At 42.7% G+C, this 24,398-nt stretch overlaps 2 protein-coding genes and 1 long non-coding RNA gene across 7 annotated transcripts in view; 2 read left to right on the top strand and 1 right to left on the bottom strand.

The window, feature by feature from the left end:
• Window positions 1–7,180, top strand: part of Ninl (ninein like) — a 139,842-nt gene extending 132,662 nt beyond the window's left edge. For all 4 annotated transcript variants that reach the window (XM_042666513.1, XM_042666516.1, XM_042666514.1 and 1 more), the window contains one exon: window positions 5,977–7,180. In XM_042666513.1, coding sequence (XP_042522447.1) covers window positions 5,977–6,168 — 192 coding nt within the window. In that variant the 3' untranslated portion in view covers window positions 6,169–7,180. The remainder of the gene's footprint in view (window positions 1–5,976) is intronic.
• A 1,631-nt stretch (window positions 7,181–8,811) lies between these two features.
• LOC122096074 lies at window positions 8,812–9,549 on the top strand. The gene is made up of 2 exons (XR_006145242.1): window positions 8,812–9,282; window positions 9,499–9,549. It is a non-coding gene; the product is annotated as an uncharacterized LOC122096074 (long non-coding RNA).
• An 87-nt stretch (window positions 9,550–9,636) lies between these two features.
• Window positions 9,637–24,011, bottom strand: Gins1 (GINS complex subunit 1). Of its 2 annotated transcripts, XM_042666478.1 has the most exons (7): window positions 23,829–24,011; window positions 21,974–22,038; window positions 21,085–21,183; window positions 19,974–20,064; window positions 17,372–17,488; window positions 12,528–12,602; window positions 9,637–9,928 (listed from the first exon to the last, which is right to left on the bottom strand). In XM_042666478.1, exons 1-7 carry the CDS (start codon window positions 23,901–23,903, stop codon window positions 9,860–9,862), a joined length of 591 nt encoding a protein of 196 aa, XP_042522412.1. In that variant the 5' UTR covers window positions 23,904–24,011; the 3' UTR covers window positions 9,637–9,859. The 2 variants fall into 2 exon arrangements, with proteins under 2 accessions (XP_042522412.1, XP_042522413.1); XM_042666479.1 differs by lacking the exon at window positions 21,085–21,183.
• Window positions 24,012–24,398: the final 387 nt, after the last annotated feature.

Here is a 24,398-nt window from a genome sequence, read left to right as displayed (position 1 = left end):
CTCACACATCATGTGCATTTTCTGTGGGGAATTCAAGATCACTTTTGTTTGTGTTGGTGGTACTGGTCCTTGAACTCAGGTCCTCAATCTTGTAAGCACTCTACCACTTGAGCCATGCTTCATTTTTTTTTTTTTTTCAGATAAAGTACTTGGCCCAGATACTTGATCTTGTATTTCTGGGCCAGCCTAGGACGGAAAGTCTCCTACCTTTGCCTCCCACAAAGCTTGGATCACAGGCATCAACTACCATGCAGGGTTTTTTGCTGTTGTTTTATTTTCGTTTTTAGCATACATAGCTTCTTTTTTAAAATTGTGATCAAGTGATTACATCAAATTTCACAGTATTGTGGGATAGTGATACTTAGTTAAAGTCACAAGCACATTCTAACCTTCTTGGGGCAAATGGTCTGTATCATGGTCTATAAAGTTTATGAGTTCTATGAGCTTTGACAGTATAGTTATTTCTTCCATATCGGGTGATACGTACATTCCTTTTCTTTTGCATACTTTCAGCTGTTCCCTCTTTCCCACTCATTCTTTCCCTCTCATCGCTGCCATTGAGTTGCTTAGTTCGTTTTAATCAATGTCCAGTGAAGCTGATGTTGTATGTTTTCCCATTTCCCTCTGGGTCTGTGTCCTCCTCCTAGTTTCCCTCCGATGTGCACATATATATACCGTATATGTGGTCTGCATTATGCAGGTTTTTTTAGTTTTTGTTTTTTTTTTTGACAGTCCTGGGGCTTGAACTCGGTGCCTGGGTGCTGTCCCTGAGTGGTTTATTGGAGATAAGAGTTTCATGGACTTTTCTGCATGGGTGGCTTCAAATCACAATCCTCAGAGGTTGGTTTCCTAAATAGCTAGGATTACAGGTATGAGCCCCTGGTGCCAGCTGAAGGGTTTTTTAAATCCCCATTTTATTTTGTGCTGGTACCTGGGCTTGAACTCAGAGCCTCGTACTCTTCTTCTCCACATGACTGGTGCTCTACCGCTTGAGCTACACTTCTACTTCTAGCTTTTTGCTGGCTAATTGGAATGACTCTTAGATTTGTCTTTTGAGGTTGGCTTTGAACCTTTATTGTCAGATGTCAGTCTGATGAGTAGCTAGGATTATAGGTGTGAACCACTATGAGATAAGAGTCTTGCTAACTTTTTGCTTAGAGCCTTTCTAAAACTGCAGTCCTGCCGGGCACTGGTGGCTCACGCCTGTAATCCTAGCTACTCAGGAGGCTGAGATCTGAGGATCCAGCCCAGCAACAAACTCTGTGAAACTTTTTTTTTCCTTTTTGTCAGTTGTGAGGCTTGAACTTGGGGCCTAGGTGCTGTCCCTGAGCTCTTTTCAGGGCTCGTGCTCTACCACTTTGAGCCACAGCGCCACTTCCAGTTTTCTTGTGGTTAATTGGAGAATAGTCTCACAGCCTTTCTTACGCAGGCTGGCTTTTGAATCATGATCCTCATATCTCAGCCTCCTGAGTGACTAGGATTATAGGTGTGAGTCACCAGCACCCAGCTGTGTGAGAAACTCTGATCTCCAATTACCATAAATCTGGAAGTGAAGCTGTGGCTTCGAGTGGTAAAGTGCTAGCCTTGAGCAAAAGAGCTCAGAGACAGTGCCCTGGACCTGAGTTCAAACCCCACAATGGACCAAGAAAAAGCAAACCTGCAGTCCTTCTCCCTGCCTCCTGGATTTACAAGCATGGGCTCAAAATATTGAGGGTGTTTTACACCATCTTAGAAAGGATATCATTCATTTAATTGTTGGTTGCTTCAGTTACATAGCAAACACTCCTAGCACCTACTCTTGGCAGAGGCACTGCTGTAGGCAGATCCTGAGGCAGACAGCCTGAACCTGCCTTGAGGATCTTATTCTGGCAGCACAGATGACCTTGGCTATGGTAGCACTCTGAGGAAGGAGTGGAGGGAGAGGGCACAGGTGTGGTAGGGACAGCTGTGAGTAGCATTGGAGCAGATACCTGGTTACTTAGCATGGCATGTCTAGCTGTTTCCCTGGTGTCAGCAAGGCAGATTTTAGAAGGCTCTGTTGTTCACTCTGGGACTGTCTTGTGTATTGGTGCCTGAACACAAGTTGTAACCTGGCCACAGGGCAGCATGAATGATACTTACTTATCCATGTGTGCTGGGGACCACAAGGAAATCACCAAAAATTGTGTGAACCTAGTGGCTCATGCCTGTAATCCTAGCTACTCAGAAGGATGAGATCTGAGGATCAAGGTTCAAAGCCAGCCCAGGCAGGAAAGACTTTGTAAAACTCTTACCTACAATAAAACCATCAAAAAACCGGAAGTGGTGCTGTGTCTCAAGTGGTAGAGCACTTGCCTTGAGCTGAAGAGCTCAGGGGCAGTGCTCAGGCCTAGAGTTCAAACCCCACGATCAACAAAACAAACATTGTGTGAGCCTATGTGCAGAGCCTAGCCTGTATGTCCTTTAGGTTAAGGTCAGGAGTTTAGATCTCATTTAACTGAAGCCACTGAAGAGTACAATATGGTCTGTATTTCTAGTGCTATTACTCTAGTAAATTTAGCTGCTCTCAGTGGCAAAGTCATTTAAAAAAATTTTAAAAACAAGGCAACTACAGCTCATAGGTGTATAAAAACTAGTAGTCCTCTATACAGGTGCGAAAGAAGGTGGCACCAAAGGGGAAACAACCTGTTTAGTGTGTAGTGAAGGACAAGACCTGGGCCCTGCAGGAACCAGCTATGGGGGACAGCCCTGACTGCAAGGCACCAGCTATCCAGAGATCCTCTCACTACCACTCACTGCTGGGAGAAATGACTGACAGACATTTCAAGAGAAATGTGAAACCTAGACAAATATTTTTTCTTCCAAGTAATTGAGTATGATCCTTTACCTGAAAGATCCTGAGTCAACAGATGTCTGTGCCTCTTGTTTATGAGATTTTTTAAAAATGATTATCTTTAGTTGTACAAAGATGTTTCAATTCAACATGTTAGTTTGTGAGCACACTACATCTTGACCATTGTCACTCCTATCATGAGTCTTAATTGGTCTGGTGATAGGTTCCCTTCTCATCTACCCTGTGTATAACCCTCCCTGCAGTGTGGAACTCTTCCTCTGTATCTGCGGCAGTGACCTTTCTAGTTACTCCTTGCATTCATTCACCCTTTTGTTCCTGGCCTTCAAAACCTTCATTCTGGTTGAATCCCTTGTGACTCCCTGCATACCTGCCCATCTGCCTCTTCCCTTCTGCTCCCTCAGTGCTCCCTGCAGGCTGCCTCCTTGCTTCCTTCTTCCTCTGACTTCTAGTTCTTCTAACTTCTCATCTGCCACTTGGCTGTTTATCTCATGGGAGGCCAGATACGTTCAGGGACCTGCTCATGCTCTCAAATGTCCACCTCTCACCATCCTATGTCTGTGTCTTCTACCCCCTCCAGGGTTGCCACTCCATAGCTGCCTCCTGGAGCCTGGCTGCCACCACAGGACAGACCTTTCACTTCTCACCCTCCCTCATCCCATCACTTCAACCTACCCCTTATGAATACCCTTCAGAATTTGTGAATTTATCACCTGCCTGCCTCCTCTCTTCCTGCCACAGGTTCAGGTGTAAGACCTTGGGGCCATAGCTGAACCTACCACCATCAGATGTCCACAGCTATTCTATAGTGCTATTTCCAAGTTGATTCAAAACCCCAAACAATTCCTACCTTATCTCGTTTCCTAACATGTTTCCTGCATCTTCCCTAATCTACACTTAGCACAGGAGCATAGCCAGCCTCTTAAAACCATTACCATGTCCTGTCCCTCCTCTGTTTAAGACTATTGAGTCTCTCATATTTCTTGAATAAAGACAGTTGAGACAATGATCTCCAAAGTTTTCCTACTCTGTGCTTTTCCTGTGCCCCCTCCCTGCCGTAGAACGTTTGACTTTTCATCTGCCTCCCCTTCCATGTCCCTCCAGGCACTGCACACCAAGCATATGCCAGCCACTGTGCCTTTTCTCATTTTTCCTTCTTCCTACTGTGTTCATACTCAGCCTTGACTCATTCTGTGGCTTATTCATATCTCTATTCTAATGTCCTTACAGGTCCCCTCTGTTCCCAAACCAGTCATCTATCTATCACCTGCTGGGTGTATGTTTATTTTTCCTCTGCCCTTTCTGCTAGAATGTGTGCTGCACAAGAGCAGGGATTTTGCCAGAGTTGTGGGTACACAGGGGTATTCATAACCACTTGCTGAACGAGTGAATTCTTTGTAGCTGAATGAATTCATGAAGCTCACTGCTCAGATCCACGGGGTCTTGAACAAAGTCATGGCAAGGGCTGCCAAATGGAGCTGACACCCACCTGGTAATGGTGAACAGCTCACATACTTGGCTCCAAGACATTGGAAGTCCTCCACATGTCCTATGTGGCACCATGGCTGTTAGTCTAATAGGCCCCTTTCTCATAGCTTAGCATGTTCCTTTCCTTCCCAGGACCTGGTAGGCACCATTCCCAGAGTGAGTGACCAACACTAGGCCCATTTGGTGCAGGCAGTAAATAATCGGCCTCCTCTCCCTTACCTTGAGATGACACTCCATTGAGTCAGTTATAACCATAAAAAGTAACAGGACCAACAAGAGCATACTAAAGCTACCAGCACAACTATGTTTATTGCAGCCTTATTTACCATAGGTAAGATATGGAACCAACCCAGATGCCCCTCAGTAGATGAATGGATCAAGAAAATGTGGTATATATACACAATGGAATTCTATGCCTCCATCAGAAAGAATGACATTGCCCCATTTGTTAGGAAATGGAAAGAGTTGGAAAAAATTATATTAAGTGAAGTGAGCCAGGCCCAAAGAAACATAGGTCCCATGGTTTCCCTTATTTATAATAACCAGTGTATGTCTGGAACAAGCAGAAAAGGTCAAAAGCTATGTACATATGACCAGATAACCCCAAGATAGGGACACAAGTAGTTTTTTTTTTCTTGCTATTGTTTCTAACATATTTATAAGGTACCATATGATTTTTTTTTTTCTTTCTATGTTCCTCCCCCATGGTATAACCCCAGTTTTCACTGTATTTGATTCCGGTGCTCTGCATCTTGTATATACACTTCTCTAGCTTGGGGAGGGGAAGGGAACAAACAAAATGTTTAAATAAGGATACAGATTGACCCATTGTAACAATGAGATGCACAAGACACTATGTTGAAAAACAAACTTTACAATTTAGGTGGGTAGGGAAGGAAGGGGGAGGGGAGAGTGTAGTTGTGGAAGTAGGAGGGAAGGGAGGGGAGGGGAAAAACAAAGGAGGAAGTAACAATGCTTGATAGGAAATGTACTCATTACCTTGCTCATGTAATTGTAACCTCTCTATACAGGATTTTTACAATAATTTTTTTTTTTTAAAATAACAGGACCCCCTTACAGTGACATTCAGTTTGACCAGCCACAGACCCCTTATCTACTATTTGGGCAGCTACCATAAATCCTAGCCTGCCGTGATGCAGTCCTTGGCCCACATGTCTGCACCAAGGTCCCTACCTCCTACCCCTTCTAGATTATGAGTAGTCACCTTAGACAAAGACAAGCACTTTTTCTCCCTATGAGAATTGGCCTCGTCAGTCCCTTTGCTGGCAATAAGCCTTTCTTTCTTTGTTCCATGTGACTATATGTTACGTGGCTTTTCTGGGCAATGGCAACAGGGTAGAGATGAAACAAACATTTTTGGGACCCCCAAGACTTGTTTTACATTGTACTAGGGGGCTCCTGGTCTTCATTTTGTGCAAAAAACCCCACCATTCTCATAATGTTCTTATATTTTCCTTACCACACAGTTCCACAGATTCTCATTTCCTCCCTCATACCAGGGAACAAACACTGCTGTCTGTGTCAGAGCCTTAGGAACCAGGAGACCATGCTAGGGCAGATGGAGAGGGATGAGTGGGCCAATCACATAGCATTTCCGCACCTGATTCACAGTAATTAGGGCTTTCTCTACTTTCCAGTTTGAAAAGAACAGCAAATCTGACTTGTTGCTCAAGGAGCTGTATGTGGAAAACTCTCATCTCATGAAAGCTCTTCAGGTCACAGAAGAGAAACAACTATGTGCAGAGAGGAAGAGCCGCATCTTGGAAGAAAAAGTTCGAGCTCTCAACAAACTCATTAGTAAGATTGCACCAGCATCCCTCTCTGTATAGACTGCTAGTTTTCCTAGAGTACACACTAAGGAAAATATCTTAGAATTAAGCCATTCTGATGCCATAACTTTCTGCTCATTAGCTATGTACCTTCAGACCCATGAGGACTATGTACAACTATGTGCCAGAGGCCAGGGAAGTAGCTATGTACAATAAACTTTTTATGGTGGTTCTAGATAATTTCCCTGAATTCCCTTTTTGAGTAGTAAACTCAGGGCCTTATGCTTGCTAGGCTGGTGTTCTACCTGCCACATCCCCAGCCTCTTTGTGCACAAGTTATTTTTGAGGTAGAGATTTGCTTTGTGCACCAGCTAGCCTGATCTGGGATCCTCCTACTTGTGCTTTCTCTTGTCACTGGAGTTAACAGGTGTGCACCACTGCACCTAGCCCTTGGTTGAGACAGAATCCTGGGAACTTCTTTTTGTCTGAGCTGGCATCAAATCACTATCATCTAGATCTCAGCTTCAAAGTGGTTAGGAGTACAGGCTTGAACCACCATGCACAGCTTAAATTTTCAATTTTGATACCTACTAGTGAGACAAAATCTGGGACTCAACAAACAACAACTAAGAGCAAGTGGTTAAATATTTTGTGTGGTACTTTAGACTGGAAACATTAAAATGTAGCATCCAGGTTCTGTATGATTTTACCATTTCATGGCTTACATCATTAAGACTCTCAATGGTGGTTCTATACACACATTCCAGACAGACTTCCCTTTGTGGGAACTACCAACTGCCATGGGGGGCAAGGGGACGGGAATCTCTGGGTGGAACTTAACCAAGGTCATGGACTCAGGGATGGTGGTGTTTATTGTGAATGCAATCTTCTCATTGAAATGTCATCACACTGGAAATGCATATATGTACATTTAGTTAATGTACAAATGTACTATAAGGTATAGTTTTATGTCTAAAATATACTTTATTGATAGCCATTTGGTTTATCAGAATGTACTACTGCAACATGAGAGCCACTGTATTTGCAATAAATTCTTTTCTATTAAAACTGACTTCTAAGTTTTATAGGTTTTAAAAATTCTGTATTTCAAAATATAGAAATTAATAAAAGAGGTATGTTCACCAACTAGATCTATTTAAAATGAGATTCTGCTACAGGCTTGTACAGAGATAAAGAACTACTCAGTAATCCTTGATCTTCTTTTCCCGGGGACAGCCACTATCCCAAGCCTGGTATACCTACTCCCATCTGTTAAGTCATTTACTATGCTTGCTTGTAGGAGAAAAACTTGACAGCACTTTAGAGAAACCCAAAAGACTGGAATAGACAGAAGCATCAGTTCTGAAAAAGATTTAACATAGGGGCTGGGAAGGTGGCTCGGTGGTAGAGCACTTGCCTTGCATGCTCGAGGCCCTGGGTTCGATTCCTCAGCACCACATAAGAAAAAAGCCGGAAGTGGCGCTGTGGCTCAAGTGGTAGAGTGCTAGCCTTGAGCTGAAGAGCTGAGGGACAGTGCCCAGGCCCAGAGTTCAGGCCCCATGACCGGACCCAAAAAAAAAAGATTTAACATAAAGCTTAGTTACTTTAAGAACATTGGTAAATGTAATGTTAAGAAAAATACAAATGTGTTCACTATGCCAAACAATCCCACATACCAGAATTGGACAAGACAGTTCTAAAGCTTATAGTTACTCTAGACAAGTAAATGAACCAATCAGGAAAACTCTGAGAGGGAGGAGGGGAAGCAACGAATAGGGAACTAGGTCTACTCCAAGGACACTTCCAAAATGTCCTAATTTTCACGAGGCCCAGCCTCTTAAAAGTGCCTTCACCAGTATTGCCTAGCTGAGTTGACTGAGGCTTTCACATCTGGGTTTTGGGGACATTCCAGACCTAAACTGTAACAATGGAAAAATTAGAAAACAGTTCAAGCTAAATGGAAATGAAATAATATACTAAAATTTGGGAGAGTCAACAAAGCATTACTTACCACCAAATATTTTATATTAGAAATAAAGATCTCAAATCCATGTTCACAGCCTCTGCTATCACTAATACTTAATACTTACTATTATTACTATTTTGTGTGTTTGTGCATGTGCGTGTCAACACCAGAGTTTTAACTCAGACTGATGTTCACTCAGATTTTCTGCTCTTGGTTGGAAGTCTAACACTTACGCTGTGACTTCAGCCTGGCATTCTGCTGTTAATGGGAGAAGGGAGCTTTACAGACTTTTTTGCTTGGGCTGGCTTCAGATCTCAGCCTGCCAGATCTATGCCATCTGAGTAGCTAGGATCAGCCTCTACCTTTAACAATTAGAAAAAGAGCAAATGAAATACACAGTAATGAGCTAAGGTCATGACTCAAGTGAGGAATGGAGAGAGAGAAGTTATATTGATTGATTGATTATAGTAAGTATAAAAGGATAAAGAAGTAATGACAACTGCAGAAGAAATCAAGGTTATAATAGGGGCTGGCAACAATATACTGCAGCTTGAGCCAACACATCCCTCTATAGCATTGTTTTACAACTAGTCTGATTAGAACCACTGCATTCATTTATCTATATTTGTTTTTGTGCTACAACAGTAACAGTGAGCAGCTGTAACTGGGACTATAAAAAAATGGTTGATGAATTAGAAAACAGAAAACGGGAAAAATCATTGAAATAAAATCTTTCACAAGATTAATCTATAAACATTTAATTAGATATATAAGGATAACAGGGAAATAACTTATTATCAAAATTAAAAGTGACATATGTACAGAGATGCAAACCTGCAGGAAAACTGCGCAAAGTTCCTTCTTCAGTCTCAATTTATTCCGGCAAAGGATGAGACTAATGACCACCCAACAGGTCTACGAGCCAGACCAACTCCCACTGCTGCAGACAAAATCTACTGTCTTTCTTTCATCCTTGCCCAATAGCAAATGATAAACTGGTATGCAATTACATGCAATACATATAGAAATAGTTATAGACAATCATCTTTTCCCTGGAAACATACATTTCAGAAACTCAGCCTCCTGAAGAGGAGTGAATACCACCAGAAAACAAGCAAGATATAAGGATCTGATTTCTGCTTATACAGGTGATTCCCATTATTTAAAAGAGATTCAAGCTTAAGCATGTTTATTTCTATTTATAAAAGGTCACTGCCTTGGGACTAGGAAGGTGGCTCAGTGGTAGAGTGCTTGCCTCACATGCATGAGGCTCTGGGTTCAATTCCTCATCACACATAAATAGAAAAAGCCAGAAGTGGGAAATGATGCTGTGGCTCAAGTGGTAGAGTACTAGCCTTGAGCTGAAGAGCTGAGGGACAGCGCCCAGGCCCCACGACCAACAACAACAACAAAAAACCAGAAAGGTCACTGCCCTGACTGGGACAATGTTATGATTATAGATATTGCTTACTAGAGAAAACAGGCAGAACGGTGTGCCATACAGAAAAATACAAGTCTTTCAGAGTTAGCAAATTATACTCCTTGCCAAGCATTTCTGGCTTTTGTTTGTTATTACTTGCAGGCAGTAGAACTCAGGGATTAGTGAATGCTGAAAGCACTCTTTCACTGAGCTTGGTCATCTTAAAGAATATATCTAAATTTAATATCCAAAGAAGAGGTAGAGGGAGGTAGACGGTTGAAGCATAGACATTTCTGTGAGTTGAGTTCAGCTTCATATCTAGACAAGGCCTGGAAGTTCCTCATGTATGTTCAGCCTGGACACAGTCAAGACAGGACATGCTCCAGAACTCCTTGTCTGATCAACTGTTCACATTTCCACCGAGGCAAAAAGTGCTGAGGACAAAGGGGGAGAGTGCAGGGAGTAAGAGAAATGATTGAGATATTTTTTAAAATTGTAATTAGTCAAACTGACTGAAGGATGTTATAACTCCTCTGAACAAATTATGAACTGTTTAACAAATTGAATACCCGAAAGCAGAGACATGATTGGGGGCACAAAGGAGAAAGCTCATGAATGGAGGGTAAGCAAATGCAGTCATTATATTCAATGTACATTATGTAAAAATGGAACTACCTAACTTTTTTTTTTTTTGGTCGGTCCTGGGGTCTGAACTCTGGGCCTGGGTGCTGTCCTTCAGCTCTTCAGCTCAAGGCTAGCACCCTACCATTTGAGCCACAGTGCCCCTTCCAGCTTTTTCTCCGTATGTGGTACTGAAGAATTGAACCCAGGGCCTCATGCATGCAAGGCAAGCACTCTACCACTGAGCCACCTTCCCAGCCCGCAACTATGTAACTTGATGGTAGGGATGAAAGGAAGAAAATAGCGGAAAGCAATGGGGAAAGGATGACACTGATCAAGGTACATTGTACTCATAACCTGACTTACGGAATTGAAAGCTTTTTGTACAACTGTTTCATGAGAAGGTAGATGAGAAGCCAGGCACTGGTGGCTCACATCTTTAATCCAAGCAATTCAGGAGATTCAGATATGAGGATTGTGGCTTGAAACCAGCCCTAGCTTTCAAAAGTTGATAGTGGTCACATTAGCCATAAAGTGTCAGGAAAATAAACCATAGAATAGTATTTGTGATGAAATAATGTTTCCATATAGCCTGCTTTCTAGGGCTCTTATGGGCTGTGCTTTTGCCATGTATAAATGATATTGATATATATATATATATATATATATATATCTAATACACACACATATGACATCATTAATTGATGGTCTGTTTTTGATTCATAGTGCCCTACATCTAAGAGGTTATATGGGCTTACAAACTGTTGCCTCAGAACCAAAATGACAGGCAAAGAAAGAATGGTTTTAATGTATTTTGTTTCTCCTGTAATGTAATTTCAGTATATGGTATAGGATAAAAGTAAATGTAGCTAATGTGATTCACAAAGATCAAGTGGTAACTTTAAAATTTCCATCTTTCTCTATTAAATTGTTTTATGTCTTAGATATACAGAAATTCTTTTTCTCTTGGTACCAGAATTATAACTCATGCTTGTTCTCCTGGTGTGCTACCACTTAAGCCAGACCAACAGTCCTTTTCTTTGGTCAGTACTGTGGCTTGGACTCAAGGCCTTATGCTCTGGCTTGGCTGTTTTGCTCATGGATAATGCTCTACCACTTGTGCCATGCCTCAGCTTCTGTCTTTTTGCAGGTTAACTGGCACTAAAAGTCTTGGATATTTTTGTTTGGTCTGGTTCCAAGCCTCAATTCTCAAGATTTCAGCTTCCTGGGAAGGTTGGATTATAGCAGAGCTGTTTTCTGTTGCTTAAGTGGAGTCTCTTGGACTTCTGCTTGGGCTAGCTTTGAACTATAATCTTCCAGCCTCCTGAGTAGCTAAGATTATAGATGTGAGTGACTGGTAACTTGCAGATGCTTAGAAAATTTTAAATGAGGGGCTGGGAAGGTGGCTCAGTGGTAGAGCGCTTGCCTTGCATGCTCGAGGCCCTGGGTTCGATTCCTCAGCACCACATAAGCAAAAAAAAAAAAAGAAAAAAAAAAGAAAAAAGCCAGAAGTGGCGCTGTGGCTCAAGTGGTAGAGTGCTAGCCTTGAGCTGAAGAGCTGAGGGACAGCACCCAGGCCCAGAGTTCAGGCCCCACAACCAGACCAAAAAAAAAAAGAAAAAAATTTTTTAAATGAAGTATAAGATAAAAATAAAAATGATGTGCTCATTATCTTACCCATGTAATTATAACCCCTCTGTACAGTATTTTCACAATAAAAATATATTTAAAAAATAATTTAAAAAATGATTGCTTAGGAATTTTTTTTTTTTGGCCAGTCCTGGGGTTTGAACTCAGGACCTGGGGGGCTGTTCCTGAGCCTCTTTGTGTGAGCCACCGGCGCCCGGCTTAGGAACTTTTTAAAAAATAAATTATAATTCAAAAACAGGAGCCAAACTCATCACTTTAATAGAGAAATAATGCTCTACTACTTTACTGGATTAAAAAAAATTTCCTTGGAAACGTTTAATACAAGCAATGTCCTACTTAATTAACCACTTTGTACTATGTCAATCATGTTTCAAGTATTCATATTTAGAAAAAGAACAGAAAAGGACAGAAAAGAGCTTCTTATACTAAATATAATGCCTAAGATATACATCACAAGATGGTACTTAGTTTGCTACTGATCCCAACATTCCTACATTCAATGTTTTTCATAAATTTAACGTATCTGATGATAAGAAATACCTGGCTGGGGCTGGGAAGGTGGCTCAGTGGTAGAGGGCTTGCCTTGCATGCATGAGGCCCTGGGTTCGATTCCTCAGCACCACATAAGCAGAAAAGAAAAGCCGGAAGTGGGGCTGTGGCTCAAGTGGTAGAGCGCTAGCCTTGAGCTGAAGAGCTGAGGGACAGAGCTCAGGCCCAGAGTTCAGGCCCCACGACCAGACCCCCCCCCAAAAAAAGAAATACCTGGCTATTTTTTTTCAATAGGACTGAAGTACCATCATCCACTTCGAATTCTCCATAGTCTTTTAGACACCGCACCTGAAAAGCAAAGCTGACACTTAATAAATTTCTTTAAGTTACCATTTATTTAAATTAGTGTATATTAATTGGGCAAAGGTATTTCTCTGTGGTATTTTATATATGTGTATATTGTACTATGACTTGATTAACTTCTATTCTTTTACTGCTCTCCCCTCCAATTTTAGTTTTTAGTGGGTTTCATTGTTATATTCATACACAGATACAATGTACTTCAATATTACTCATCCACATTTTCTTTCCCTGCTTAGTCCCTCCAAACACTTACATTCATTTATACTTACACTCATTTTATGTATGTGTTTGTGTATATAAAATATGAAGTCTAAGCTGGGAGCCAGTGGCTCATGCCTATAATCATAGCTATTCAGAAGGCTGAGATCTGAGGATGGCAGTTCCAAGCCAATCTGGGCAGGAAAGCCCATGAGACTCTTATCTCTAACTGACTACCAAAACACAGAAATGGAGCTGTGGTTCAAAGGTAGAGCACTAACCTTAAGCACAAAAATTCATGTCCAAGACCCAGGCCCTGTGTTCAAGTTTCAGGACCAGCACACACACAAAAAAATGAAGTCTAGCTTGTATGAGAGAAAATATGTGACATTTATCTTTCTGAATCTTGCCTTATTTCACTTAACATAATCTACTTTTAGCCAACAATTATATATATACCACATTTTCTCTGCTCCTAGGCTGATACATTTCTCTTCTTTTTCCTTTTTTTTTTGGTCGGTCGTGGGGCTTGAACTCTGGGCCTGGGCGCTGTCCCTCAGCTCTTCAGCTCAAAGTGAGCGCTCTACCACTTGAGCTACAGCGCCACTTCCGGTTTTCTGGTGGTTTATTGGAGATAGGAGTCTCACGGTCTCTCCTGCCCGGGCTGGCTTTGAACCGCGATCCTCAGATCTCAGCCTCCTGAGTAGCTAGGATTACAGGCGTGAGCCACCAGGGCCTGGCCCTTTTTTTTTTTTTTGAGACAGGGTCTGTTCTTTGCCCAGGTAAGTTCTGAACTCCTGGGCTGAAGTTATTCTTCCACGCAACCTCCTGAGTAGTGGAGCCGCAATGCCTGGCTTAAGTTGTTTAATATGTAAGAACCAAAAAGGAAACGGGATTTCCTGAATATCTACACATTAAAAGTGCTATAATTCGGGGCTAAGAAGGTAGCTCAGTGGTAAGAGTGCTTGCCTTGCATGCATGAGGCCATGGGTTCGATTCCTCAGTACCACATAAGCAGAAAAAGCCAGAAGTGGTGCTGTGGTTCAAGTGGTAGAACGCTAGCCTTGAGGTGAAGAGCTGAGGGACAGCACCCAGACCCAGAGTTCAGGCATCACGACTGACCAAAAAAAAAAAAAAAAAAGTACTATAATTCCCACATTCTAGGGAAATAGTTTGATATGAAGCACCAGAAATCTACTTCCTTACCTAGACAATAATTGCACTGGCAAATTCTGTGTAAATATTTTGGAATTCAGTAGTCTCCTGAAGCTTCTAACTTCCAGGGGAAGGTTCACAGGGTAAACAGAGATTCATTTGGTAAATTTTAACTTTTAGCAGAGTAGCAGTTACCATTCTACCTCCTCCTTTTTCTTTTTCTCCCTCTTAAAAGGCAACATTACAAGCTAAGATAGTCAAAAGCAATTGCATATACAAAAGAAAAAAATAAAAGTACCATGAATGTTGAAAGAGAAATAGAGATAATAATAGAAAGAAACAAGCTGAAATTTTTCTAAATTTGATTAAAGACAGGAATATAAACACTAAAGGTAAAAAAATTTCAAGTAGGGGCTGGGAAGGTGGCACAGTGGTAGAGTGCTTGCCTTGCACACATGAGGCCCTGGGTTTGATTTCTCAGCACCACATACACAGAAAAAGCTGGAAGTGGTGTGTGGCTCAAGTGGTAGGCACTAGCCTTGAGCTGAAGAGCTGAAGGACAGAGCCCAGGCCCAGCGTTCAGGCCCCACAACTGACAAAAACAAAAAAATTTCAAGTAAGATTAACTCAAAAAATAGCTACCTGGAGACACATTACCATTAAACTTTAAATAGAAACTTGGAAGAAACTTTTTTTGTGTGTTTGTACTGGGCCTGGGGCTTGAACTCAGGGGCTGGGAACTGTCTCGAGATTCTTTTTCTCAAAACTAGCACTCTGCCACTTGAGCCACTGTACCACTTTTAGCTTTTTCTGGGTAGATTATTAGCGATGAGTCTCCTGGACTTTTCCTGTCTGGACAGGCTTCGAACTGCCATCCTCAGATCTCAGCCTCCTGAATACCTATGATTACAAACATGAGTCACCAGCACCTGGTTTTTTAAAACATTTGTGTTTTTCTTAATGCCAGTCCTGGGACTTGAACTCAAGACCTAGGCGCTGTCCCCAAGCTATTTTTCCTCAAGGCTAGCCCTCTACCACTTGAGCCATAGCTCTACTCCCAAGAAACTCTTTACTAATAGTTTTGGCAGATTTTTTCACCAGAAACTTTGGAGGCCAGGAGCCAATATTTTCAAAGTTTAAAAGAATAGTATTATTAATGAAGAATCTGTGGCAACACTGGCTTTCAAAAATCTGGGAAAAGCTGGGCACAGGTGGTTTATGCCTGACTGTAATCCTAGCTACTCAGGAGGCCAAGATGTGAGGAGCATGGTTTGAAGTCAGCCAGGGCACAAAAGTCTGTGAGACTCATCTCCAATCAATCACACACAAAAAAAGCTGAAAGGGGCTGGGAAGGTAGCTCTGTGGTAGAGTGCTTGCCTTGCATGCATAAGGTCCTGGGTTCGATTCCTCAGCACCACATAAGCAGAAAAAGCCAGAAGTGGCCCTGTGGCTCAAGTGGTAGACCTGAGCGATGGCACCCAGGCCTAGAGTTCAGGCCCCACAACCGACAAAAAAATCTGCAAGTAGAGCTGTGGCTCAAGTAGTAGAGCACTAGTCTAGCTGAGCAAAAGAAGCTCAGGGACAATGCTCACTCAGGCCCTGAGTTCAGTTCCCAGGATTGTCACCAAAAAAAACCCAAAAACCAAAAAAAAAAAAAAAAAAAAAAAAAAAACAACAACAAGATTCAGAAAAAATTAAGATGTTTCAGCTGTTTTAAGCGATATAAAAGCTAATAATATTTTATTAATCACTAGACTTGTCCTGCAAGAAATGCTAATTTGAGCCGCCAGGTGCTGGGGGCTCACACCAGTAATGCTAGTTACTCAGGAGTCTGAGATCTGAGGATCAAGGTTCAAAGCCAGCCGGGGCAGGAAAGTCCCTGTGAGGCTCTTATCTCCAATTAACCACGCAAAAACCAGGAGTGGCACTGTGGCTCAAGTGGTAGAGGGCTAGCCTTGAACTGAGGAGCTCAAGAACAGCACCCAGGCCTAGAGTTCAAGGCCCATGATCAACAAAAAAAAAAAAAAAAAAGGAAGAAAGAAATACTAGTTTGAGGCTAACTTGGGCTATCTAGTAAGCAACAAAACAAAATCAAAAACCTCAATGACTCAGAAGAAATCACAAGATAAGTATATGTACTAGAGAATGACTTGAAAATATCATCAAAATTCGTGGGATATAGTAAAACCAATGCTAAGGGCAAAATATATAAGTTATAAATACCCTTCTTTTCTGAGACAGGAGTCTACCTATGCAGTCCAGCCTAGCTTGGAACTCACTTTACAGCACTGGCTGGCCTTGAACTTGAAATCTTCCTGGTTCAGCTAGAGTGCTGGGGTGCCCACCATGTTTGGTTTAAGAACAAGAAAAATGTCTTAAATAAGTATAACTTGAAATAATATTGAAATAAGCAAAATAGAGTGTATAGAGATAATTGCAAAATCAGTTTAACAGTTGGTTCTTGGTTCTTTGAAATGGTCAATAAAATTTACAAACCCCTAGCTAAACTGACTTCGGGAGGGGGGAGGAAACAGGGCGCTGGTGGCTCATGCCTGTAATCCTAGCTACTCAGGAGGCTCAGGTCTGGGGATCACAGTTCAAAGCCCCAGCCCAGGCAGGAAAGTCTATAAAACTCTTTATCTCCAATTAACCACCAAAAGCTGGAAGTAGAGCTGTGGTTCAAATGGTAGAACACTAGCCTTGAGTAAAAAAGCTAAGGGACAATGGTCAGGCCCCAAGTTTAAGCCCCAGTACCAGTGCACAGACAGACAGAAAGACAGACAGACACACAATATGCGTTTGACATGCAGCTTAGCAACACAGTACAATGTAGACCACCAGTTGTTTATCTCTGTGACTGGATATTGACTGGAAGCTGTGACTCGCTATCCCTGCTCAGAGAATTATATTACTAGGCAAGAAAAAAATTAAAATCCAAATTTCAAGCTGGGCATAGTAGCTCAAGCCTGTAGTCCAAAGATGACAGTTTGAGGCCAGCCTGGGGCAAAAAGTAGTTTGTGAGATTCCATCTCAACTAATGGCTGGGTGTAGTGGCATATACCTGTTAGCCCAGCTGCAGGGAAATGAACACTGGCTAGACACAATACTCATGCTTGTCATCCAGTGACAAAGGCAAGAACAAGCAGGAGGATTGTAGACCAAGCTGTCTTGGGCATAAAGACCCTAGCTCAAAAATAAGCAATGCATAAAGGGGGCTGGAGCTGGAGCTCAAGTGTTCAAATGCCTGAGAGCCAGTGAGGCCCCAGGGATTGGACTGAGTTAACAGGAACAAATACAGATTCACATGTGCTCCTCATCTTTGATAAATGTTAGAACAATGTTCATATGAAAGCAGATATAGATACTTCAATATAGGCTTTTCAGAGGTTTCATATCCATACTTCAATATATAGGCTTTTCGGAGGTTTCATATCCTGTGTGATATCCAAACCTTCATTTCCTCCCAGTGACCTCATGTAAGTAGCAAGGATCTTTTTATAATGATTGAACCACTCCATCTGCAAAAAGATAGTCATAGTTATAAGAGAGCTCCCATCTTTTCAAAACCAGAAGCACATCTCAATGTGAATCATTATTGTGACCACTGTTCATTTGTATTACAAATATTGTTAATTGCTTCTTCATATCCAAGCACTGTTTTGAGTTCTTGGATGGATCATGCAACAAATGAAAAAAGGCTTCTGTTCTCACAAAGCTACCATTCCAGCATACGTCATCAAAAACATAAGGAATATAGCCCAGAAACAAGATTACAAAAAGACACTACTGCTGGGCACCAGTGGCTCAAGCCTATAATCCTAGCTTCTCAGGAGGTTGAGATCTGAGGATTGTGGTTCAAAGCCAGCCTGGGCAGGAAAGTGTGAGACTTTTTTTTTTAATTGTGAAAATACTGTACAGAGGGCTTACAATTACATGGGCAAAGTAATGAGTACATTTCTTATCAAGCATTGTTGCCTCCTCCTTTGTTTCTCCTTCCCATCCCCTCCCGCTCCTCCCCGTGAGTCTCTTATCTCCAATAAACCACCAGAAAATCAGAAGTGGTGCTGTGGCTCAAGTGGTAGAGCACTAGCCTTGAGCTGAAGAGCTCAGGGACAGTGCTCCAGCCCAAAGTTCAAGCCCAAGACCAACCCCCACTCCCCCCCCCCCCAAAAAAGGACACTACTTCAGAATTATAAAATAGAATAGATGCTCTTTCTGAGAACTAAGCTATTTTTGAGAAAACAATCCACTGTCCATCAATTGATGAATGCACAGATGTATATCTATACAATGGAACAATAATTGGCCACAGACAGATAATATTCTGGTTTATGATAATATGGATCAACCTTGAAAATTTATGTTAATTTTGAAAGAAAGGCAGGCTACATGTTACAAGATTTTACTCTCATGAAAACCCCTAATAATCAACTATATAAAGAAAGAAAGTAGATCAATGATTTCCAGGGGTACAAAAGGAGACACTGAAGAACTGACAAATGATATGGGGCTTCTTTTTAGGGTACAGAAAATGTTCTGGAATAAGATGATGATAATGGAAGCACAACTGTGTGAATATACTGAAATCCACTGCATTGTATACTTTAAAATGGCAAACTTTATGGAATGTGAATTTTATGTTAGTACAGTAAATCTGACTTTTGGGGTTTTTTGTAGTGCTGGGGATTATGTTAAGCATTCACTTTGCCACTGAGCCACTCCTCTAACCCCCAGTTATTAGTGTTTTTTTAGACTGTTTTTTTTTTTTTTGTTTTTGGGTCCGGTAGTGGGCCTGAACTCTGGGCCTGGGCGCTGTCCCTCGGCTCTTCAGCTCAAGGCTAGTGCTCTACCACTTGAGCCACAGCGCCACTTCCGGCTTTTTTCTTTTTGCTTATGTGGTGCTGGGGAATCGAACCCAGGGCCAAGCACGCAAGGCAAGCGCTCTACCACTGAGCCACCTTCCCAGCCCCTTTTTAGACTGTTGAGATAAATGAAAGACCTACATATATAGCTATAACATTCACAGATTACATGATTCAATATAATGTCAAATGACTTAATAGATTCAATTCAATCTAAAAAAAATTGCAATTAAACAAACAGAACTTGAGTGTAAAATTTGCATGAAAGTGTAAAGGACCAAAAATAGTCAAAACTTTTGAAAAAGACGATCAAGATGGGAATATCTTCTTAACATATGATAAAGTTACAGTAATGACAACAGTACAATTGCTATAGACAGATAATTAGACAAACAGAAAAGACAGTACCTCCATCCCAAATCCACCAATGAATGGACAGTCAATTTATGACCAAGGTGGCACCATTCCTGGGTCAGGCAGAAAAAGGACTGGCTCATCTCAATCCTAATATTTAAGGTGAAACTGGACACCAAGTCTATGTCCTTAAATACTGGACTAGTCCTATGTCTCAATGACTAGAAAAAATCAAGAGTTTCATTATCAATATGAAACTATAATGTTGATTAGAGAGTATATATGCAAGTGTAGGCTTTATATACATAAAAGCAAATATATATGTGTATATATAATGCCAGTTTCTTTATCTCAGAGATAGATTAATGATAATATATGGGATTCTATTTTATTAATAAGAGAATTTGGGCTGGGAAGGTGGCTCAGTGGTAAAGTGCTTGCTTGCATGCATGAGGCTCTGGGTTTGATTCCTCAGCACAACATAAACAGAAATAACTGGAAGTGGCGCTGTGGCTCAAGTGGTAGAGCACTAGCCATGAGCTGAAGAGCTGAGGGACAGTGCGCAGGCCCAGAGTTCAGGCTCCATGACCGACAAAACAAAACAAAAAAGAGAATATTCCACAAAGCATTAAGAACCATTCATGACTACATGCTTCTTATCACAGTGCACACAAAATAAATGAATGCTACAAAATTCTGAAGAACAGATGTTAAAAAAAAGAAAAACACCAATTGAAAACAATGTCACGCTCAGCATTCTCATAAACTTGACCTGTTTTTAACTTACTTCTTCAGCAGACATGTGAAATCGTAAAGCATTTGGCAAGATGCTACCATATTCCCACCTGAGAGCTCTAATCCGAAGCAACCGGTCGTACCTAGGACATGAGAAGGGATAAAATAAGAGGGGGATCAGAAGTCTTTCTTTGTTCCTTTTTTTTTTTTTTTTTTTTGGTCGGAACTTTATTTGGCTAATAGAAACAAACCAACTCTAAGATATCTTTAGAGCCATGGAGGAAGAGTTCTAGGGATAGGATGATGCCCTGAAGGCACTGCTCAGTTCTCCAGGTGTTGAAAATACACAGTGGTTATGAAGCCCCAAAAGGTCCTTATTTCTTGGAGAAATAAGAAAAATATTAAAGGAAGGCTGGGAAGGTGGCTCAGTGGTAGAGTGCTTGCCTTGCATGCATGAGGCCCTGGGTTCGATTCTTCAGCACCACATAAACAGAAAAAGCTGGAAGTGGTGTTGTGGCTCAAGTGGTAGAATGCTCGCCTTGAGCTGAAGAGCTCAGGGACAATGCCCAGGCCCACAGTTCAAGCCCCATGACCGACAAAAAAGAAAAAAGAAAAATATTAAAGGAACTAAAATAATCCATCATTAAAAAGCAAAATACGAACAGATATGGCAAAACATCAAAAGGCCTAAGGAGGGTATGATAACTCCATGAGGTTCATATTCTTTCTCCTTTTATGAATGCTGCAGTTTTGTTTTCTGTTGTTCTTTTTGGTGCCAGGCCTGGGGTTTGAACTCAGGGCCTAGGCATTATCCTTAAGGGTTTTTTTGTTTTGTTTTTCTCAAGACTAGTGCTCTATCACTTGAGCCACAGTGCCACTTCTGGTTTTTTGGTGGTTAAAGATAAAAAGTCTCACTGTCCAGGCTGGCTTTGAACCATGATCCTCAGATTTCAGTAGCTAGGAGGTAGATAAGCATGAGCTACCAACACTCAGCTCATAAGAAAAGTTTTAAGAAGAGGAAAAAAAAATTGGAATGCTTAGAGAGAGACAAATCTTAGATTTTCTGCTATCCATTTGATACAGATACCTGGGAAATCAAATGACATAAAAAACTATCCTGGGTTTCCTGCCCTGCCATATCATGAAGAAGCTGAGAAACTTACAAATAGGCTACAGTGCAGCGCCGATTTCTTAATAAAGAACAATGACGAAATTTGATGGTTGGTATCAGATCACCTCTTCCACCTGACTTTGTTTCATTCCTGGTAAAAGTATTTAGAGCAAAAAATAAATATGTATACTCCAGTGTAAGTGAAAAGTTCAAAGCCAACAAGTATCAATTTATGTATTTGTTTTTGTCCATTTATGATTAGCAGCAGTTAACTGAAGTGAAGAGCAACTATCTTCACATCGGTGCTTTTTGTTTTGGTCAGTCATGGGGCTTGAAATCTGGGCCTGGGCACTGTCTTCAGCTATTTAGCTGAAGACAAGCGCTCTACCACTTGAGCCACAGTGCCACTTCTGGTTTTCTGGTGGTTTACTGGAGATAAGAGTCTCACGGACTTTTCTGCCCAGGCTGGCTTGGAACCGTGATCCTCACATCTCAGCCTCCTCAGTAACTAGGATTACAGGTGTGAGCACCAGTGCTTTAAGAAGTCACAAATGAAATAACAAGCTGGGCACTAGTGGCTCACGCTTCAAAGCCAGCCCAGGCAAGAAAGTTCATAAGACTCTTATCTCGAATTAACCACCAAAAAGCCAGAAGTGGAGCTGTGTGTGGCTCAAGTGGTAGAATGCTAGCTTTGAGCACAAAAGCTCAGGAACAGCACCAGGGGAACACTCCTACCCCCACCCCCCACCCCCCCGCCACCCCCCAGTAAAATAACTTGCCTAAGACTTTACTATCTATTAATGTGGCCCTAATCTTTTCATTTGTATAATCAGAGTATGAAGTTATAATTTTTAAAAAATCTAAAAATGGATGCATGCTTATCTGATTTCAACATCTTATTTCTTAGGTTGTTTTGAAATATCAGTGTTATCAAAACTTACACATCAGACTGGTTTTGTTCATATAATGCTTTCATCTCTTCTAGAACTTGTCTGATTCCATCCTCCTGAAACACATAATCCAAAAACTGATATTGAGACACATGCATTTTCCCTGTCAATTCCATGGCAACTTGATTTACCTTGTTAAAAAAAAAAAACCATAGCCCTTTCATACTACTACAATGGCTATATGTATTGGTGAGGAATGTAAAATGGTACAGCCTGTGGAAAACAATTCAACAGTTCCTCACAAAGTTAAAACACATAATTACCATAGGATCCAGTAATTCCTCTCCTAGGTTTATATCCAATTCCATTCCTAGGTATATGTTTTGTGTGAAAATATAAGTTCACAAAAAACTTTGCATACATGTTCCTAGCAACATTATTCATATAACCTAAAAGGATTTAGAGTGTACTTGGGTCCTAGGTTTGCTTCTTATTTTATATGTCATCTTAGTAAGACAAGCTCTCCAAGCCTGTGCATATATGGCTGCAAAAATGGAAATGTGAAAAACTCAAGGGTTTATTATGACGATAAAAGATGAAGCAGGTCAACTGCATGTCACCCTGGGTGGAGTAATAGTAACAGAAAAATCAGAATTATCTTATTTGTGAAGTGGAAGTCGCAACCCTAGTAGAAATTAATAGCAAACTCTACTTTTACACCATACCTAGTAGAAATTAACAGCAAACTCTACTTTTACACCACGTTAGACGTTCAGGCCCCCTCACTTCAATTACTATAGCGTTGAGCTTTGAAGTAAGATCATTATCACATCAGTTTTTGCATTTGAGACAATCGACCAGACCAAGGTCTGAAAGCCAGAATCCCAGGCAGGTTCAGAAATTCTTCATTCCCTCCCTCCTGGCCCCACCTCCTGCTGGTGGGGCAAAGGCTACTGGCTATTTACTAGACTCCCAGAGCCCTGCAGTTCTGCTTTTTTCTTTCTTTTGTTTCCTTTCCTTCCTTCTCTCTCTTTTTCTTTTCTTTCTTTCTCTCTCTTCTTTCTTTCCTTTCTTTTGCAGGGCCTGGCCGCTGTCCCCAGCGCTTTACCACTTTGAGCCTCAGTCCCACTTCCGGTTTTCTGGTCGCTAATTGGAGATAGGAGTCTCGCTGACTTTCCTGTCCGGGCTGGCTTTGAACCTTGACCCTCCGATCTCAGCTTCCTGAACAGCGAGGATTACAGGCGTGAGCCACCGGCGCCTGGCTCGCGGGTCCGCTTTTAATCACCTCACATCGATGCCTGGGGGGGGGGGGGGGGGGGCAGCGTGGAGGGGAGCATCAAGTGCTGGATTGCTCTAAAGCAATGGGTGAGTCTGCCTAACAGGAACGCCGAACCGTACCAGGAAGAGTCTCCGACTCAGAGGAAGGAACTCACCGGCCTGTTGGGTCGTGTCAACCGGAGTTCAGTATTTGGTTTCATCCCTCCCGCTCGGGGAGCGGCCTAGGCGGGGACGTGAAGCCCCCGTGGTGAGCTGCCCAGGCCCACAATGAAGTGCTGGGGGGCAGAGGCTGCCCCCGGCCCCGGCCCCGGCCCGCCCCGCCCGCCCGCCGCGCCGCTCCGCTCCAGCCCCCGGCCCCGGCCCCGGCCCCGCCCCGCCCCGCCCGCCGCGCCGCTCCCGGCCCCCAGCCCCCGGCCCCCGCGCTGCCCCCCGGCCCCGGCCCCCGGCCCCGGCCCCCGCGCTGCCCCCCGGCCCCGGCCCCCGCGCTGCCCCCCGGCCCCGGCCCCGGCCCCGGCCCCACCCCGCCCGCCGCGCCGCTCCAGCCCCCAGCCCCCAGCCCCCGGCCCCCGCGCTGCCCCCCGGCCCCGGCCCCGGCCCCCGCGCCGCTCCCGGCCCCGCGCCTCCTCACGTTGAAAGCCGGCAGCTGCCCCTCAGGCGCGCGGTGCAGCTCGCGGACCAGCTCCATGGCTTTTTCGCCGAACATGGTGGACGCGCCCTGGTGGCCTCGTCCAGTCAACCGCCGGGTCTCAGGACAAACGGCCGTGGGCTCCGGCAGCCTCACCCAGCTCGTTCGGCGTCCCACACAGCCCTAACTCCACGCTGCTGGCTTTGGCGCCAAAACATGATCAGCCAATCGCAGCATGCTGCCGGGGCTCTCGGCTACGGTGGCGGAGAAGGGACGTGTTTCTACAGCCTCCAGGAGTCAGCGACTCAAGGTGTCCGTGACGTGGGTCTGAGCCCCTGAGATAAGTGAAAAACTGTTTTTCGTGCTCCTAGGAAGATAACCAGGCGACTCAGCGCAGCAGAGATAAATGCATGCCCTCAGCTTCTTTTTTACTTTTTCCCATTTGATTCAATTTACAAGGAGCACCCTGAAGAGGAAAGGCTAGAAACCATAAAGGTAGAAAGAAACTCGTTATGACATAATCTTCCCTTTCACAGTGTGGGTATTTAGTTACTAAAGTGAAACCATCTTTAT

The sequence above is a fragment of the Dipodomys spectabilis genome, unplaced genomic scaffold, assembly GCF_019054845.1.
Source record: "Dipodomys spectabilis isolate Male_0828 unplaced genomic scaffold, ASM1905484v1 ptg000365l, whole genome shotgun sequence".
Lineage (NCBI taxonomy): Eukaryota > Metazoa > Chordata > Mammalia > Rodentia > Heteromyidae > Dipodomys > Dipodomys spectabilis.
This window is presented reverse-complemented; position numbering and strand designations above follow the sequence as displayed.